At 36.6% G+C, this 17,455-nt stretch overlaps 6 protein-coding genes across 10 annotated transcripts; 4 read left to right on the top strand and 2 right to left on the bottom strand.

The window, feature by feature from the left end:
- Positions 1–212: 212 nt before the first annotated feature.
- Positions 213–3,651, bottom strand: LOC103861380 (cysteine-rich receptor-like protein kinase 24). Its single transcript, XM_009139081.3, has 8 exons — positions 2,795–3,651; positions 2,180–2,311; positions 1,992–2,054; positions 1,787–1,905; positions 1,491–1,701; positions 1,173–1,410; positions 931–1,084; positions 213–835 (listed from the first exon to the last, which is right to left on the bottom strand). The coding sequence occupies exons 1-8, from the start codon at positions 3,591–3,593 to the stop codon at positions 503–505; spliced, it is 2,049 nt and encodes a 682-aa protein (XP_009137329.1). The 5' UTR covers positions 3,594–3,651; the 3' UTR covers positions 213–502.
- A 141-nt stretch (positions 3,652–3,792) lies between these two features.
- Positions 3,793–6,896, top strand: LOC103861381 (cysteine-rich receptor-like protein kinase 11). Of its 3 annotated transcripts, XM_018657479.2 has the most exons (8): positions 3,793–5,165; positions 5,248–5,379; positions 5,467–5,588; positions 5,660–5,870; positions 5,953–6,057; positions 6,115–6,184; positions 6,281–6,440; positions 6,535–6,896. In XM_018657479.2, the coding sequence occupies exons 1-8, from the start codon at positions 4,340–4,342 to the stop codon at positions 6,766–6,768; spliced, it is 1,860 nt and encodes a 619-aa protein (XP_018512995.1). In that variant the 5' UTR covers positions 3,793–4,339; the 3' UTR covers positions 6,769–6,896. The 3 variants fall into 3 exon arrangements, 2 of the variants coding, with proteins under 2 accessions (XP_018512995.1, XP_009137330.1); XR_004456438.1 differs by having other exon boundaries at positions 5,953–6,184; positions 6,268–6,440; positions 6,535–6,707; XM_009139082.3 differs by having other exon boundaries at positions 5,953–6,184.
- Positions 6,850–8,258, top strand: LOC103861382. The gene is made up of 5 exons (XM_009139085.2): positions 6,850–7,295; positions 7,488–7,554; positions 7,643–7,691; positions 7,781–7,825; positions 7,969–8,258. The coding sequence occupies exons 1-5, from the start codon at positions 7,104–7,106 to the stop codon at positions 8,033–8,035; spliced, it is 420 nt and encodes a 139-aa protein (XP_009137333.1). The 5' UTR covers positions 6,850–7,103; the 3' UTR covers positions 8,036–8,258.
- LOC103861383 (eukaryotic translation initiation factor 3 subunit A) lies at positions 7,969–13,008 on the top strand. Of its 3 annotated transcripts, none has more exons than XM_033288076.1 (13): positions 7,969–8,088; positions 9,305–9,392; positions 9,498–9,886; positions 9,960–10,175; positions 10,246–10,614; positions 10,707–10,736; positions 10,823–11,050; positions 11,145–11,306; positions 11,394–11,606; positions 11,684–12,013; positions 12,087–12,185; positions 12,270–12,459; positions 12,541–13,008. In XM_033288076.1, the coding sequence occupies exons 2-13, from the start codon at positions 9,347–9,349 to the stop codon at positions 12,813–12,815; spliced, it is 2,547 nt and encodes an 848-aa protein (XP_033143967.1). In that variant the 5' UTR covers positions 7,969–8,088; positions 9,305–9,346; the 3' UTR covers positions 12,816–13,008. The 3 variants fall into 3 exon arrangements, with proteins under 3 accessions (XP_033143967.1, XP_009137334.1, XP_009137335.1); XM_009139086.3 differs by lacking the exon at positions 7,969–8,088 and adding an exon at positions 8,513–9,179; XM_009139087.3 differs by lacking the exon at positions 7,969–8,088 and adding an exon at positions 8,513–9,179 and having other exon boundaries at positions 12,550–13,008.
- A 259-nt stretch (positions 13,009–13,267) lies between these two features.
- LOC103861384 (putative F-box protein At5g42430) lies at positions 13,268–15,735 on the top strand. The gene has a single exon (XM_018657385.2). It carries the CDS (start codon positions 14,089–14,091, stop codon positions 15,352–15,354), a length of 1,266 nt encoding a protein of 421 aa, XP_018512901.1. The 5' UTR covers positions 13,268–14,088; the 3' UTR covers positions 15,355–15,735.
- A 244-nt stretch (positions 15,736–15,979) lies between these two features.
- Positions 15,980–17,415, bottom strand: LOC103861394 (gibberellin 20-oxidase-like protein). The gene is made up of 2 exons (XM_009139102.3): positions 16,928–17,415; positions 15,980–16,846 (listed from the first exon to the last, which is right to left on the bottom strand). Exons 1-2 carry the CDS (start codon positions 17,272–17,274, stop codon positions 16,219–16,221), a joined length of 975 nt encoding a protein of 324 aa, XP_009137350.1. The 5' UTR covers positions 17,275–17,415; the 3' UTR covers positions 15,980–16,218.
- Between the last annotated feature and the right edge of the window lie 40 nt (positions 17,416–17,455).

Below are 17,455 nucleotides of genomic sequence, written 5' to 3' on the forward strand. Positions count from 1 at the left end.
CAATAATTCTTTTTGGAAAACACAATATAACTAAAATAGTATACAAAGAACTTTTCAAAAATTTATGAAAATGTTTAAGCCCGCATGGCGGGTAAAACACCTAGTTTAATTAATATACATATAATTATTTTTTTTAAATAGTGGAGGGCACGTGCCCCCGTAGTCACCTATGTACATCCGCCCCTGTCTAATAATAACATACTATCGGTCTATCAATATATAAATTCGTTACCAGTAGTAATATCCTTTAGGGCTCATCAGTTGCTTGTCACTTAAGAAACAATATAAAGTTTTGTATCAATCGGTTTGAACCACTCTTGGAACTTGGAAGCAAGGGAATATATGGTACAGATGATGATAAGGGACTCTTATCCTTATTTTTTCTCTATAATTGTAGCAAATTTGGATTTTTATGGCAGACTTGGATCGATCTTTTATTATGTTTTTGGGCCTTTTGGGTTTATGAAATTAAGAAGATAGATTTTAATCCTTAGCCTCGAATTCAACGAGGACTAACACTTGCGATTGATGCATCATCGACAGAACAGGCAAAAGACACGATAGGAGACGGACGAGGCAGCAATCTCTCGGCTAATGGGTCTGACGCAGATCTGTCCCTGAAGAAAAACCCAGGTTGCTGAGGCACAGGCAGAGTAATTGAGGTATTAGTGAGCATTCGAAATATTGTGGACATGCTTGGACGATCTGCAGGACTTTCTTGCACACATAATAACCCAATGTGGATGCATCTAATGACTTCATTCTTATCATAGTTCTCCCCAATGGCTGGATCTACCAGTTCCAAAAATGATTCATTGTTCCAAAGCCTCCAAACCTATATATTTATTTGTTAAGAACTAATGGTTAGAGCCATGATCACAGTTGAATTAGTATGAAAGGTTTGAGACTAATTGGATTTTTAAGACTCACATATGTGACCAAGTTGCTTGCTGAACCATCTATCCGATGGAAGCTGCTATTCTTCTTCCCACCAATAATCTCCAGAATCAATACTCCAAAACTATACACATCAGATTTTGTAGAGAAATGCCCATTTGCCACATACTCAGGTGGCATGTAACCGCTGCAAATATACCACATCAAATTCAACTTTATTTGCAACAATAAAGGCTCATCATGTTTCATATTATTTTAAAATGCCAATGACTTACAATGTTCCAACTACTCTTCCTGTATTGGCTTCTGTCTGATTTACTCTGACACTTCTAGCCATACCAAAATCCGCTATTTTAGGGTTCATATCAGCATCTAAAAGAATATTACTCGCTTTGAGGTCACGGTGTATGATTGTGAGCAGTGAATCTTGATGAAGATATAGCATCCCACGAGTGATTCCCTCGATAATATTGAGCCGTTTTGTCCAAACCAATTGACCCCTCTTTAAATGGTCTGAACATCGCATATAGAACCAATAGACTATAAGTTATGGTTTTAGTGAATTAAGTGTAAGCTACTCATTTTGTTCTTACCGAAAAGGAAACAATCGAGGCTTTTGTTGGGCACAAACTCATAGACTAGTATCCTTTCATCTCCTTCCACAGAAAACCCTAGAAGTCTAACAAGATTTCTGTGTTGAAGCTTAGCTACAAGAAGCACTTCGTTCTTGAACTCTTGCTCACCTTGACCTGAAGTTTTAGACAGCCTCTTTGCAGCAACTTCTGTTCCATTCAGGAACATACCCTGCTAAATGAACATTACTATGAGAAGTATAGCACATGGATTATAACATAGGCAAAGTAATTGAGGAAGTTGAAGAACATTATGCCTGGTAAACTTCGCCAAATCCACCATGACCAAGCTTGTTACTCTTCTGAAAATTATTGGTTGCAGCTTTAATTGCTCTAAAATCGAATTGATGTGAACCTGAAGTTGTAATATCCACATCTGCACAAGCAAAGCATACATATTAAAGTGTTATGCTACAGATTTTGTAAGGGACATTGTTACATCTCAAAGCCCTTAGTATTTACCATCATCTGGCGGTGCCATATTGGAAGACTTCCTTCGTCTATGTGCAATCGAAAAGTATCCATCTGAGGAGAAAAGAACTGATCGAAGATCAAAGTCGACATATGTATTTTAGAAATGTTTTTATCTTACTCATGGACTCATGGGAGGAATAAAATGTGTCTTTGTAGCAGACTATGAAAACACTTACGTTCACGTGGAAACGCTTGGTAAACTCTTCTTCTCCTCCAAAAACCAAACCCAAGAGCAAGCAGGACAGTGACCACAACGGTGGGAACAACGACAATTGCCGCAATTTCTCCAGCCGAAATATTTATGCCATCTGCGTGAAAAGCTTGTCACTCAGATTTATTTTGAAGTCTCATATATATCTTTTCTAAAACAATTGGCACAATATTGTATGATTTTTGCAAAAAAAAAAAAATTGAAACAAACTCCAAAATAATACTTTTTCAAATTTATAAAATAGTAATTCATAATAAAATTTGTAAAATAAGATAAATTTGACAAGGAAAAAACTAAATTACTCTATAAACTAGATACTAATCCCACTCCACTTCTAAATGGTAAACCCTAAATTCTAAATTTCTAATCACTAATTAATGTTATTTTAAAGATTTTTTTTGGACAAAAAGTTGTTTTTAATGCTTTTAAGGTATTTCTCAAAAAAAAAAAATTGTACAGCAAAAGTAAACAAGTAATCGAGATCTAACTTTCTTTTTCTTTTTTAAATCGAGTTCTAACTCAACTTGGCATGAACAGAAAACCGAGACAATTCAGATAAAGGTTTCCCAAGGTTTATTACCTTTCTTGGTTGTGTTGGCTTGATCTTCAGGTACTTCAGGTGATGCTTGAGAATCAAAAAGTCCCAAGAAGGGATATAATTCCCATCGCATGAAACAGCTTGACCTCGCAATAGAGCCTCCTTGTCTCCCACGGCAGCACGACATATATTCATTCACGTTCTGTCGTAGACATTCCGTGCAGTTCCACGATGTTAGGTCTTTACTGCATTGCATGAAACCGTGTATATTGGTTGATACCCTAAGTTCTTTTGTGCCGGCCGCGTAGTATTTGGGGTTGGACTTTGACGCAGCAGTGTCGATCAAGTTACCCATCAAATCCTCCCATGTATTTACAAACTCCGTTGAGTTAACGCTGGTATCAAGAGCGCTATTATACTGCCTCCACATCGTATCTTCGTTGAGAGATCCGTAAAACGATCGGTTTGAGTAGCGTACCAGACAAAGTGATTCTCTGTTTCTCCAGTCTGTAGCTTCCGTCTCTTCAGGACAATTCTGTAACAGTCTGCGAGTTGAGGCCATGATACAATCAGAACAAGTCTGTGTTTCAGTACCTGGGATACACATCGCTAGGCCATATGCTTTGTTTGGCTCTTGTCCAATCGAAGTTGTGTTGAAGCCATCATTAGCAGTGACACTAGAAGGAAGAACTGAGAGCATGGCTTGGCGGTTTAAGTCGTAAGTATTATTGGGTGTGAAAACACCAGATCTCTTGCTGCATGTCTGTGAAGAGACAGCACAAGAGCCCATGAGAACAAACCAGAAGACTATTGACAAGTCAACCATCTTCTTAATTCCCATTGTGTTTGATTGTTATGTCTGAAATTAGCTCCATCGAAATATTTATTTTAACAGATAATTGAATTTTCAAAGCCTGCATGGGAAGCTACGTCGAATACAACGTAGGATTTGGATAATCAGTTGGCTCTATTACAGCACAAACATGCATCAGCAAGGGAAAAGTCCACGCATGGTGTCATTTGAAACCCAATCTTTATTCTATTTTCTACGTACACATAGCATAATCAGCGACTAGGTGTCATTTTTATAGCTTCTTATACTAGTCCACCATGTTTACATACTTGCCATGTAACATGCTAGGTCACAAACATGCATGAAAAAAAAGGAAAAGTCATTTTCTGGGTGCACACGTGAAATTTTTAACACTATTGACCTGTGATTCCGTTCCGTGACAGTGTCTGCAGGTTTAATGACTACTTATCGGTTTGGTGAATTATAATACATCGGAAACTGCAGAGAAACTTCAATTCGTGACACCTTAGCCAAATACTATTCTAAGGATTTGTTAGACACTGACACCTATCTTTTCTTGGTCCAAATTTGAAAAATCCAACATCATCATTTACTTTGACATATTTGTTTCCGTGAACCTATTTGCAGGTTTGAGTATCCCTTTTATCAGTTTGAAGTCTTGCTGTTTAAGACAAGTATCAGATGCGAAAATACTAAAACACGAAACTTTTTTTTTTTTTTTTGAACACGAAACTAATTTTTGCTTTTGCTATAATCTTAAAGGGGGAATTAAGATGATGAGTTTGTTTCCAAGACTCTGTTTTGTCCTCATAAGCTTTAGCGTTGCTTTAGTTTCAGCACAAACATGTATGAACAAGGGGTACTTCAGTTCCAACGGTACGTACAACGCAAATCGCCGTCTCATCCTCTCTTTTCTTCCTTCCAATGTCACCGCTCAAGACGCCTTCTTCTACAACGGTTCCATTGGACAAGAACCGAACCGAGTCTACGCAAGAGGCATGTGCATCCCTGGATCAACTTCATATGACTGTTATCATTGTATCAAGACCGCTTCTGGCGGTCTGATACAGAGTTGTCCTAACCAAACAGATGCGTATTGGTGGCGAGTTGAGCCCACACTTTGCCATGTTCGCTACTCCAACTCTTCTTTCTCAGGATCTGCTGATCTGAACCCGCGCGTAGTACTCACCAACATTGGAGATCTAACCTCAAATCTAACAGAGTTTACAAAAATATGGGAACACTTGGTTGCTCGAGTGATTGTTGTAGCTTCTACACCAAAAAACATACCATTCTCTAGTAATAACTACTATACAGCTAATATTGAATCCTTTGAAGCTTTTCAGAATATATATGCAGTGATGCAATGCACACCAGACCTTTCTTCTGGTGATTGTGAAAGTTGTTTGCGCCAAAACGCAAGGGACTACCAATCATGCTGTAGTCAGAAGAAAGGAGGCCTTGTTATGCAGCCGAGCTGCTTTTTCCGTTGGGATTTGTATACATTTTCAAAGGCTTTTCCGGTGGCTTCTCCTCCTCCTATGAGTATACGGTCCTTACCACCACCCCCAGGCGACTCAGCTAACACAAATGACAATAGTAAGTCCTCCAAATGGAAAAAAAAATGATTGTAAGAAGATATTCAAATACATAATACTATTTTTCGCTGTCTTATGTGAAGATAGCAAAGGAATCTCTGCTGGGATTGTTGTGGCGATAACCGTTCCAACTGTTGTTGTTGTCTTCATGTTGGTTGCTCTAGGATTTGTTCTTTGCCTGAAGAGACCGTCATTGCAAATACTTGAACACGAATGTTAGTTTCTTGTGATTTAAGCTCTTTATTGTTTCCCCTTAGCCAAGAAAAGAATATATAAGCATAACTAAGAGACTTGCTTTACAGCTGATAGTGATGTTTCAACTACAAACTCACTGCAATTCCAATATAAGACAGTTGAAGCTGCAACTAACAAGTTTTCAGTGAATAATAAGCTCGGTGAAGGTAGATTTGGCGATGTTTATAAGGTATAAATCTCTCTGTTTCCTAGATTTGCTAAGTTATGAAGGGTGGCATTGCTTAATTCAATGCTATGTAGGGTAAGTTTCCAAATGGAACTGAAGTCGCAGTGAAGAGGCTATATGAAATGTCAGGAAAAGACACAAGAAAATTCAGGAACGAGGTTGTACTTGTATCAAAACTTCAACATAAGAATCTGGTTAGGCTTCTTGGGTTCTGTTTGCAAGGAGAGGAAAAGATTCTGATCTATGAGTTTCTCCCAAACAAAAGTCTTGACTATTATCTATTCGGTATAGTTCCCTTCAACAATGTGCTTATTCAAAAATTCCTTTAGCAGCTTTCAAATAATTGATTGTGCATGGAGATGTGCAGATCCTGAAAAGCAAGGCCAGCTAGACTGGACTCGGCGAAACAAGATCATTGGAGAGATTGCTCAAGGGATTCTACATCTTCATTCACATCTCACAGTCATATACCGTGAGTTTAAAGCCAGCAACATACTTTTAGATGATGATATGAACCCAAAAATTTCAGATTTAGGAATGGCTACCATTTTTGGAATGGAGGAGACAAGAGGCAATACAAAATGGAATGCTGAAACATTGTAAGTTGTAATAATAATAACAGAGTTAACTTGTGTTCATCATTGAATATTTTTTTTTCTATTAATTAACCTGACTTGTACAGTTGTACTTTTCAGAGTTTACATGTCTCCGGAGTTTGCTATGCATGGCAAATTCTCAATGAAAACTGACGTGTATAGCTTTGGAATCTTGATTCTTGAGATTATAAGTGGCAAGAAGAATAGCTGTCTCTATCATATGGATGAAAATACTACTGCTGGAAACTTGGTCACCTATGTGAGCACAAAGACCTGAACTTTCAACATTTTAATTAGCTTTTAAACACGTGACCAAGAATATTGAATGTTAGTTGATTCTTTACTGTGATAAGGTTTGGAGGCTTTGGAGAAACGGGTCGCAACTAGAGCTAGTGGATCCGGCCATGGGAGGGAATTATAAGAGTAATGAAGTCACGAGATGCATCCATATTGCGCTCTTATGTGTTCAAGAAAATCCAGAAGACCGCCCAATGCTATCAACAATCATCACAATGCTCACCAGTAACACAACCATTCTTCCAGTTCCTCGCCTACCAGGATTTTTCCCGCAAATCAGGCACAACTAAGTGATTTAGAGCCAAGCCAATACATGAAGTCTTTTCCTAGCTCATATTAGAAATGTTATAACATATAATATACGCTAAAACGATATTTGATTTATTACCCCACTAATAAGAAGCATAGTACGTTTTTATGCAGTGATTTGTAAACTTTATAACCCTTCATCACACATGCTCGTAACTTGGTTTTATAATAGCGGGTTCAGTGGGATCAATTATTTAATTTAGGGCATAGATGCAATGATAAAAAAGTAGTGGGGTGAATTTGTAATTTCTTAACACTAATAGAGAACAAATACTGACGCCACATCGAGTAGCCACCGGAATTAACTATTGGGAAAATGGACGCCGGAGCTGAAACTGAAGTGGATCCACCGGTGGATGGAGATTCTTCGGCGGCGGAAACGGTGGATACCTCGCCGTTGAATCAAGGGGAGATTCTGAGAACACTTGCCACGGTGGAGAAGGATTCGCAGGCAATCGCGGAGAGCTTCTCGTCTCTCTTCGTTTCCCTCCGATCAACTCTCTCTGAGGTTACAATAAAGAACCAATTTTTTTGGGTTCTGGGTTATAGTTAATTTCATCAATGCCTTGTGTAAACATTGCAAAGTTTGATGCTTTTTGATCTGTTTGTGATCATAAAGACTGTTTCTTTTGTTCTCAGGATGGCTTAAAGTTGTTTGTTTGTGTAGCTAATGAGGGTTCCTTGATGGTGGTGGTTATAGGCTACTGGAAGCTCAGTTGATCACATGACTTGCTTCGGAGATGCAGCTGGACGCCTTCAGGAAACAGGTATGATTAGAAAAACACTAACTGCTTTTCTTTTGTATGAACGAACGAACAATCAACTTTAACTGCGTTTTTTTTTTTTTTTTTGCAGCTCTAGATGCATCCACTAAAGGGAACCGTTACATCAACTCTTGCCTCAGGTACTTATCCTAGAGAACACCGAGAGTATGTTTCCATATCGGTTGTGATTTGTGAAACAAGTTCTTCTTCTTCGGTTCAAAATGTGCAGATTAAACGAGGAAATTAAAGGAGTTGAGACTCTGGCGGCTCGGTTGTATCCTTGATATATATGGTTCTTTGCGTGTCAACCATGTTGTACACAGAGAGACAAATACGAACCATGTTTAGCTCAAAGCTTTGTTAATTGTGGTTTTAGTTGGAATCTGTTGTACAATTCCTTGATAAATCAATCTGCAGAAAGCACCTGAGGAGAAATGTGGATGTTCTTGACACGGCTGTGAACAAGCTTCTCCGTCCTCCTTGACAAGTCATTATTAGCTTTCATGGACTTGGATCAATTATCTCTCGTATATAAAGGTTTTGATTATAACTGATGTTTTTCTTCTTCTTTTGTGACGCAATGTTTTGTGGTGAAACGTTTTTTTACTCTCTTATGTTGACAAGCAATACGGTCTCTTCATTTGAGTTTTGATTATTCATTTGTCCAAATAATTTAAGAAATTGTTATGGTTACTTTATTTATTTCAGTGACAAGAATCTTTTTAGTTTATCAAAAATATTAGTGTAATTAGCTATTGTAAAAATTATTATGACACCGACATTTTTCCAAATAATATCATAGAGATATTGAAATAGTAACATACAATAATTAAAAATAGTTATTAATATTGTAATAAATTATATGAGATTTGTAACTGACTCCACAATTTTGAAATAAATTAATTGGAGGATAAAATAATACATTATTTACCCTTATACTTTAGTAAAATTATCCTTTCCAATTTGACATATTTTTAAAAAATTATATATTTTACCCTTCTATTTTCTATGTTTTTCTCTTTTAGTTTAAAAGGTGTTATTCAGTCAGTGATTTCAAATCAATGATTAATGTTTTATAATCTATCAAATTTTAATATTTCAAAATAGTTTAAGTTGATGAATTTAAAATCTCTGCAGTAGGTCTTAGATTTTGAATTTATTCATGAGAATCCATAAGAGATGATTTGAAATCAATCCAAAATACAAAGAATTTTAAAATCTTTAAAAATTGAATAACACTAGATTTTAAATACTAGATTTTAATTATTCACTGAATAACACTAGATTTTAAAATAGAATTCAAAATCATCAATTGAGTAACAGTGTATTGTGTTTAGATTTAAACTCTATTAAAATAAATCAATGAATAACACCACCTAAGTATTTATAATTTTGCCTTTTTATGTTAACATGTCAAAAAATTAAGTATTTGCAATTTTCTCCTTTTTAATGTTAATATATATTATGTTAGTAAAGGTTACCACAACTGTCGAACAGACAGAAAGGTAAACTCTGAGATATCAAAACCCTAGAAAACAGTTATAAATAAGAATCTCTGTACCGCATAACTTATTGAATCTTAGCTTCTTCAGATTGATTTGCATCGATTATAGACTACTTTCTGCTGAGTATGTGTTCCATTCCTCGTCTATAAACTTTTTTGACAGTATGAACTGTCCTTCAGTTGATTATAGCTCGTGTTTTTTTTCCAAGTTATAACTTCTCTCTCTTTAAATTGATGCCGTTCTTACAGGTCTAAGTAAGAGTTTGCTGGTTAAACCCTTTAGTCTGAATCATGGCGATTTTTTTCAATCCGGAGAACGCACTAAAGCGTGCAGAAGGTAACTTACACATTGATACCTTGTAGCCCACGTCTTATGATATTTATTTAATCTTTGTTCGCCCATGAAGTTTACTTGAATTGAAATTGTGTTGCGCGGTTGCAGAACTTATCAAAGTTGGGCAGAAACAAGATGCTCTCCAGGTGCTTCATGATCTCATTACCTCAAGGAGCTTCAGATCTTGGCAGAAACCCCACGAGAAGATTATGTTTAGATACGTGGAGCTTTGTGTTGACTTGAAGATGGGACGGTTTGCTAAAGATGGATTGATCCAGTACCGTAATTCTTGTCAGCAAGTGAACATGACTTCCTTTGAAGAAGTAACCAACCAACTCCTACGTCTTGCTACTGAGAAAGCTGAGCAGGCCCTTGATAAGGAGACTCTTGATGTAGATGATCTTGAGGTTACACCATGGTTCAAGTTCTTGTGGGAGACATACAGAACGGTTCTTGAGATATTGCGAAACAACTCCAAGTTGCAAGCCTTGTATGCGGTTAGTTAATAGTACTCCTTGGCCATTAGCATTTTTATTTGATTAATTCATTGTTGATTATTGTTTCTTGTAGATTACGGCACATAAAGCCTTACAGTTCTGTAAGCAGTACAAAAGACCAACAGAGTTTCGTAGGCTCTGCGAAACTATGAGAAACAATTTGGCTAACCTTGAAAAATACAGAGACCAGAGGGACCGTCCTGACTTGACAGAGCCTGAGACTTTGCAACTTTACCTAGACACAAGATTTGAGCAGTTAAAAGTTGCTGCTGAGCTTGGACTTTGGCAGGTATGTTCGTGTCTTTGTGTAATAGAGAGTGTATAATCGTATATATTCATCATGTACCTTTCTTTTACAGGAAGCTTTTCGCTCTGTTGAAGATATATATGGATTGATGTGCATGGTCAACAAAACGCTTAGGCCATCTTTATTGGTGGTGTATTATTCCAAATTGACTGAGATCTTCTGGACTTCTTCTAGCCATCTTAACCATGCTTATGCATGGTTGAAGTTGTTTAGCTTGCAGAAGAATTTCAATAAGAACTTAAGCCAAAAGGATCTGCAGTTAGTAGCATCATCTGTTGTCTTGGCGGCACTCTCTGTTCCACCGTTTGGTCAGGCTCATGGTAATTCCCATTCGGAGTTTGAAACTGAGAAAGAACGCAATATGAGGATGGCCAACCTCATAGGCTTCAATCTTGAACCTAAATTCGAAAGCATAGATATGGTAACATAAGTTATCTTGTTATGTTGTTATCATGTTACATCCTTTGTTTCTTGCTTGTTTACTCTAAGTCCATATGTTTCATTTTTTTTCAGCTTTCCAGGGAATCACTTCTGCAAGAGCTGGTGAGCATCTCTAGCTAGAATTGAAACTTTAGTAACATATTTTATTTTATTGTGGTGTTTTGATATGATTTATCCTCAATTATTAGGTTTCAAGTGGTGTTTTGAGCTGTGCAACTCAGGAGGTCAAAGATCTTTACCATCAACTAGAGCATAAGTTTCAGCCACTTGATCTCGGTTCAAACACTAAGCCTTTGCTGGATAGAATCTCCAAACTAGGTGGGAAGCTGTCAACAGCTCCTTCTTTACCAGAAGTACATCTCTCCCAATATGTTCCCTCTTTGGAGAAGCTTGCTACTCTGAGGCTACTTCAACATGTAAGTTGCACTCATGTTTTTTTTTTTGACCAAGTGTGTATATATATCTCCATCATACCACAAATCTTCAACATGTAAGTTGCACTCATTTCAGGTGTCTAAGATGTATCAGACAATGAAAATTCAGTTTCTGGCTCAGCTGGTCCCATTCTTTGACTTCTCAGACGTTGAGAAGATATCAGTTGAAGCTGTGAAACACAATTTTATAGCCATGAAAGTTGATCATGCCAAGGGTTTTGTAACTTTTGGAAATCTGGTTAGTCTATTCTGCATTTAAGTTGTTTTTCTATAACTTTTTGATAGTTTTGAACTTTGATTGATCTAATTTTGTTTCATGTTTCAGGGTATTGAGTCTGATGAGTTGAGAGATCCCCTGACTATTTTTGCTGAGACTATGAACAAAGTAAGAGCAATGTTATTCCCTGCTTCAAGTAAGCTTGGTGACGTAGCACCAAATCTAGAGGAGACTGTTGAAAAGGAGCATAAGAGATTGCTTGCTAGGCAATCAATCATTGAAAAGAGGAAGGAGGAACAAGAGCGTCAGCAACTAGAGATGGTATGTTTGTTTCTTACCTGTGTTAAGGTCGGTAACTTGAGGCAAAGTCTCATTGTTCTGTCTTTTTTATTTTGAAGGAACATGAAGAGGAGATGAGAAAACTTAAGCTTAGGATGCAAACCGAAGTGGCGGAACAGAAGAGACTTGCCTCAGAGGTTGAGGAGAGGAGGAGACAAAGAATCCTTAGGGAGATAGAAGAGAGGGAGATGGAGGAAGCTAAGGCTTTGCTAGAGAACACTGATAGACGCCGGATAAACAGAGAAGAAAGGGAGAGGAATCTCCTTAAACTTGCTAAAACAATTGATTATCTGGAGCGAGCAAAGAGAGAAGAGTCTACCCCTTTGATTGAAGCTGCATATCAGCAACGACTCGTAGAAGAAATAGAATCTCATGAGCGTGACCAACAGGTAAACTATTTTCTTACAGTGGTTTCTGAGGTGACGCATACAAGGTCCTTATAGTCTCTTCTGTTTTGTGTAGTGTGAGGTCGAGCTTAGCAGAGAACGTCATGAGAGTGACATGAAGGAGAAACGCAGGGTGACTAGAATGTTAAGTTCAGAATCTTTTGTTGAGAACATGGTCAGTGATCATGTCTTCTTATTGCTAATATCATGTTTTGTTCTTATTGTCAAGCAACTCAAATCAAAAATATTTTATTTCCAGGAAATATTCCAAAATAGAGTGATTAGGCTTCGAGAAGCTGAGTTTGAGAGACAAAGGAGAGAGAAGGAGGAGCATCTTCAAGCCAGGAAACAAGAGAGGGATGTTAAAAGAAAGCGGATATATTATTCGAAATGTGAAGAGGAAAGAATAAGAAAGCTTCAGGAAGAAGAGGAAGCTCGTAAGCAGAGAGGTAAGCAAGCTTTGTTTTCCATGAATATGCAAATAACATTTGATGTGTATGCTTGAGAAGTGTGACTAAAGTATTCTTCAGATGCTGCAGGTCCTTCGCAATCGTCTACAAAATACATTCCTAAGTTCAGGCTTAGCCAAGCCACTCAAGTTTCAGGCTCTGCAGATGACCAGTGGGGAAGCAGAAGACTACAACATATTGGCAGGGACAATGCTGCACCTCTGGTCGAAGGAGACCAATGTGGAAACGGAAGTGAGCGACCTGGTGGTGATTCTTGGCGCAGTGAAGAAGGTAGATATGCATTTAGAAGTAGCGGTTCAAGGTCTTCCTTCTCATCAAGAACCTCTCAGCGCTGATGCCTGTGATGTGAAATTTTGGTCTCAGTTCCCATAAAATTAAGAGAGTTCAGTGAAGAAATAATTTTAATCTATTTTAAGACTCGTTTTGCTTGCTCCATCTTGAGCTTACTTGTTCTGTAGTTCATATACTTTTCAGTTGGTTTTTATCTATTAAGTATTCAAGCTGTGTTAGAAAACCTTTTGCATTAAACAGAATTTAGTTTCTAATCTCCCTTTCACGTTCTCACTAAAGCCATAACTTATTTGATTAATGTCGATTTTCAAATTTTCTAATAACGTGATAAGCAAGTAAACACTTAAGATTATTATATCTATACTATTAAAATAGAAGTCATTATTTTTTTCATATGTGATTTTTTTTATTTGGACCACTCCTAAAAAAATTATTAAATTTTACATAACTTAATTATTATATTTTAAATATCTTTATTTTTATTTGAAATAGTAATAAATATCTTAAAAAAATTCTTTGACAAAATCTTTCAAATATCTTTTCGAATCTTTTAAAAATATATTTTCAAAATTAGTTAATTAAAATTATAATTATCACAAAGTATAATTAGAAACTAAATTTTAGTTTAGTTTTGATTGTAAACAAAAATTAATAATGATTTAAAATACTTTTAATAATATTTTAATGATAATAACACTTTTAAATTGATTTAATTTTTAAATTTTAATTTAATAAATATTTTAAAAGATGTTTTTAAAAGGAAATATTCATTTCTATTTCTAATTTAAAAATAAAAATATTTTATCTATTTAGCACATAAATTATGACTTATTTCATGTGATTTTATTTTTAGTCTAGACCACTTAAAAGTCATACTTTTAAATGTTTTTACCATGTAATACAATAAGTTTACACATTTCTTCATAGATGAAACATTTGATTTTTATTCATATCATAGATATAAGACTTTAATCTCTATATTTTATTGCATAACCTAAAATATTTTTGTATATATTAAAGAAAACCCGCATGGTCGTGCGGATCAAAATCTAATTTTTCTTTTTAATTGCGCAAGGAATACCGTCAAGCGTCTAATATTTTTTATAGTTTGTAATATCATAGTTATCTAGCTTTAGAAAAAAAAATGTCTACAATTTCTTTTATCAATTAGGTTAACTATAATTAAGTAAAGTTTAAAGGAGAGCAATAAGATATCCCCATCAATAATAATAATTTTCACTCTTTACTTTCTCGTCTGGAAACCGATTTCTAGGGCTTTCGTTTCTGTACCACAAGTTCAAACCCTTCGAACTCAACATGAGTAGAAGAGAAAACTCATATTCTATCCCCATTGATCTCATCATAGAGATACTCTCTAAATTGCCATACAAATCAATAGCTAGGTTTTCTTGCTTGTCAAAGCAATGGAGGTCCATGCTTGCCAGTCCATATTTCAAGGAGTTGTTCTTCACCAGCTCCCCGGCTCGGCCACGTCTCTTATTCTACGTTCAACGAGATGGTAACAATTTGGTTTTTTTCTCGTCGTCTCAGCCTCGTAATCTATTTGAGAAGTCCTCATCTCTTGTAGTAACCGCAGACTTTCACATGAAGTTACATAAAGACACGCTTACAAGTTATTGTAGACATGCCTTTGGTTTGGTCTATTTCTCGGGGCTTATGGGGATGGTGATATTTAACCCTAGCACGGGACGGTCGGCTCTTTTACCCAAAGAAGGGATGCTGAGTTCGATAAACTATTTAGGGTATGATCCGGTTGACAAACAGCTTAAGGTATTGTCCATTAACTTTGACAAGTCAGGTCTAATTTTGACACTAGGAGGAACTGGAGACAATTCGTGGAGGGAGATCTCTTGTCCCTTAAACCATTTTTCTACGCGTGGTTTGTCCGAAGGGATATGCATCAATGGGGTTTTGTATTACTTTTCTACACAAAACAATGGACGTTCTTATCTGATTGTTTGCTTTCATATTAGGTCTGAGGAATTTAAGTTTATCTACAAAGATTTCTTCGAACGAAAAAAAAGAACATCCACTGGTTTGATTCGTGATGGGGGTAATACTAAACTGATAAACTATAAGGGTAAACTAGGCGTGATTACTCTAGAGTATGATTATAACCCTTTGGATTGGGATCATAGTAACCCCAAGGGTAGAAAGTGTTCCCTTAAGTTGTGTGTGTCAGTTATAAAGGATGTTGAAAACCCAAACTCGGAATGGTCGGAACATTTCTACACTTTTTGGAAGACAAATCAATTCTTTGAATTCAGTCATGTTTCCGCTTTTTGGGGGAACCAAGTCGTTGATGGGGATGTTTCTGTTGTTGGAGTGACTGCCACAGGTGACATTGTTTTGTATATGAATGAAGCATCTAAGCCGCTTTATGTTTTCTACCTCAATATCGAAAGAAACACTCTCCAACGAGTTGAATTCCGAACTGTTAACCATGAAGCTTTAGAGAAATGTAGTAGCAAAGTTATACTCTCTGTGGAACATGTAGAGGATCTTAACTTTATTAATATGGAGACGACATATGCTGCGTCGACATATAAGCCAATTGCGTAAAGCAACGACAGCACTACAGCAAACATCATCTTAATTAGGCTCACATGTTTTGAAGGCATTTTTGGTCTCAGTTCCCATAAAATAAGAATTTTGTGAAGAAATAATTTAAACTATTTTAAGACTCGTTTTGTTTGCTCCATTTTGAGCTCTCTTGTTCGCTAGTTTATAGACTTTTCAGTTGATTTTTATCAGTATTTAAGCTGCGTATGAAAACCTTTTGCATTAAACAGCATTTATTTTCTAATTTCTCTTTTATGTTTCTCACTTGTTACTCATAGAAACCAAAAAAAAAGAAAAGAAAAGAGATTCATCAGGCAACAGAAAAAGTTGCTAATTATCTAAGTTTATTCAGTGACATGGCTCCACTTATTAAGTAATAATACTGATTATCTTAGAAGTGGAAGCATGCTTTAGGTCAACTGTGGTTCTTATAAAGTATTTGGTGAATGAAACAGTTAGGCTCAAGAAAGTCCAAGAGAAGATACCTTTAAACCTAAAGGAAGAAAGTTGTGTTTAGTGTTGCTCAAGTCATTTTCAGGACGCAATCACTCATGGGCCACATTTATGCTTCTTTGTTTACCACTTAAGCTGAATCTAGCTTGACTACTACTACTCCCACTTTGAATAAACATGATAAAATAACCTCTGAAACATTACTTTAGATGGTTATAGAAAGACTCAGCCAAAAGGTTTTCCACATATATATAAGATTATAAGAATCCAAAAGCAGCTTTGGATTCCACTAGCTAATATTTTGATATTGCATGACACTCACAAGTCACAACAACTGTAAGCTCTTTCCCCTTTCTTAACCAGGAACCGGTTTAGTGATCTCTAAACCGGGATACTAGTGTGTTTTCTCTCTCAAGGATCATCATGTTCAGGCAGTGTTAGTCCAGCAAAGTCTTTAACAGTGTAACCAATCCTCTCAAACTTCCCTACTTCATTACTCTGCCTGAACTTCAGATACTCCGAACACTTGAACGACTTGTATCTCCTGCAATTTCCCTCCCCAAGGATTTCTTGCGGCGCAAGAATAACTTTCTCATCCTCAAAACAGAGAAAAAACCCTAGAGACACTCTGTTTACCAGTTTCCTCAATACAACTCGATGTTCAGACGATCTCAGCCGTCCGTTACTCCATGCTTGCATAAGATCTCCAATGTTAACAACAAGCAGATCATCTCCCGGATTTATATCAATCCATTTCCCTTCCTTTGACCTCATCTGAAGTCCACCAACTGAATCTTGATAGACTATAGTTATGCAGCTCATATCCGTGTGCATCCCAAGACCTTCCACGAGCTCTTCTTGCTTCTCTACATCTTGTGGAGGCGTGTAGTTCACTAGTCTTAAGTATCCATGACAATTGCTAAACTCATTTTGGTAGAATCTCTTCCCAGTTTCCTCTCCTAAGATCATCATCAAGAGTATCTCCACAAGTCTTTTCGACAATTCCGCTATTTTATCGCCATATTCTTGTATTGTTTCTCTAAACAACAACAGAGAAGTAAGAGGGTTAACAAGTAAACACAGAAAACGAAAACCATAAAATATGTCTAGTACTGACAACCTTAACTCTGTTTTATCATGATCTTGAAACAAAACATCAGCAGAAGCTTTAGCAGAGCCGGAGAAATCAGGTCCAGAGACAACGAGGCTTTCGAAATAAGGAGAGGCGATGTGCCGAGGGGTATAAGAGAAGGGACCAAGCTTGAGCTTTGAGTCAAGAGGAGCACTGAAAACATCTCTGGACAAGGAATAGATTCTTCTGAACATCTCTCTAGAGATTCCATGATTGGTGACATAGAAGAATCCCCACTCCTTGCAGGCCTGTGAAAGAGAAGACAGAACAGAGGACTGAATCGGCTGTGTTAAGTCTAACACAGGAAGCTGCAGAGAGCTATGAAGTTCAGACATTATATTCTATTTTTAGTTGTCTTTTAAGAGTTTAGGGGTAAAGGAGTAGGGGTAAGCTATGCTATACATAGGGGTATATAAATTAATCACATGATTAAAGAGGCTTTTTAGATATAATTAATCTATCCAAGGAAATGTTTAACAGTCGAATCCACATCTGGTTAACTAATCATTTTTGGTA

The sequence above is a fragment of the Brassica rapa genome, chromosome A03 (assembly GCF_000309985.2).
Source record: "Brassica rapa cultivar Chiifu-401-42 chromosome A03, CAAS_Brap_v3.01, whole genome shotgun sequence".
Classification (NCBI taxonomy): domain Eukaryota; kingdom Viridiplantae; phylum Streptophyta; class Magnoliopsida; order Brassicales; family Brassicaceae; genus Brassica; species Brassica rapa.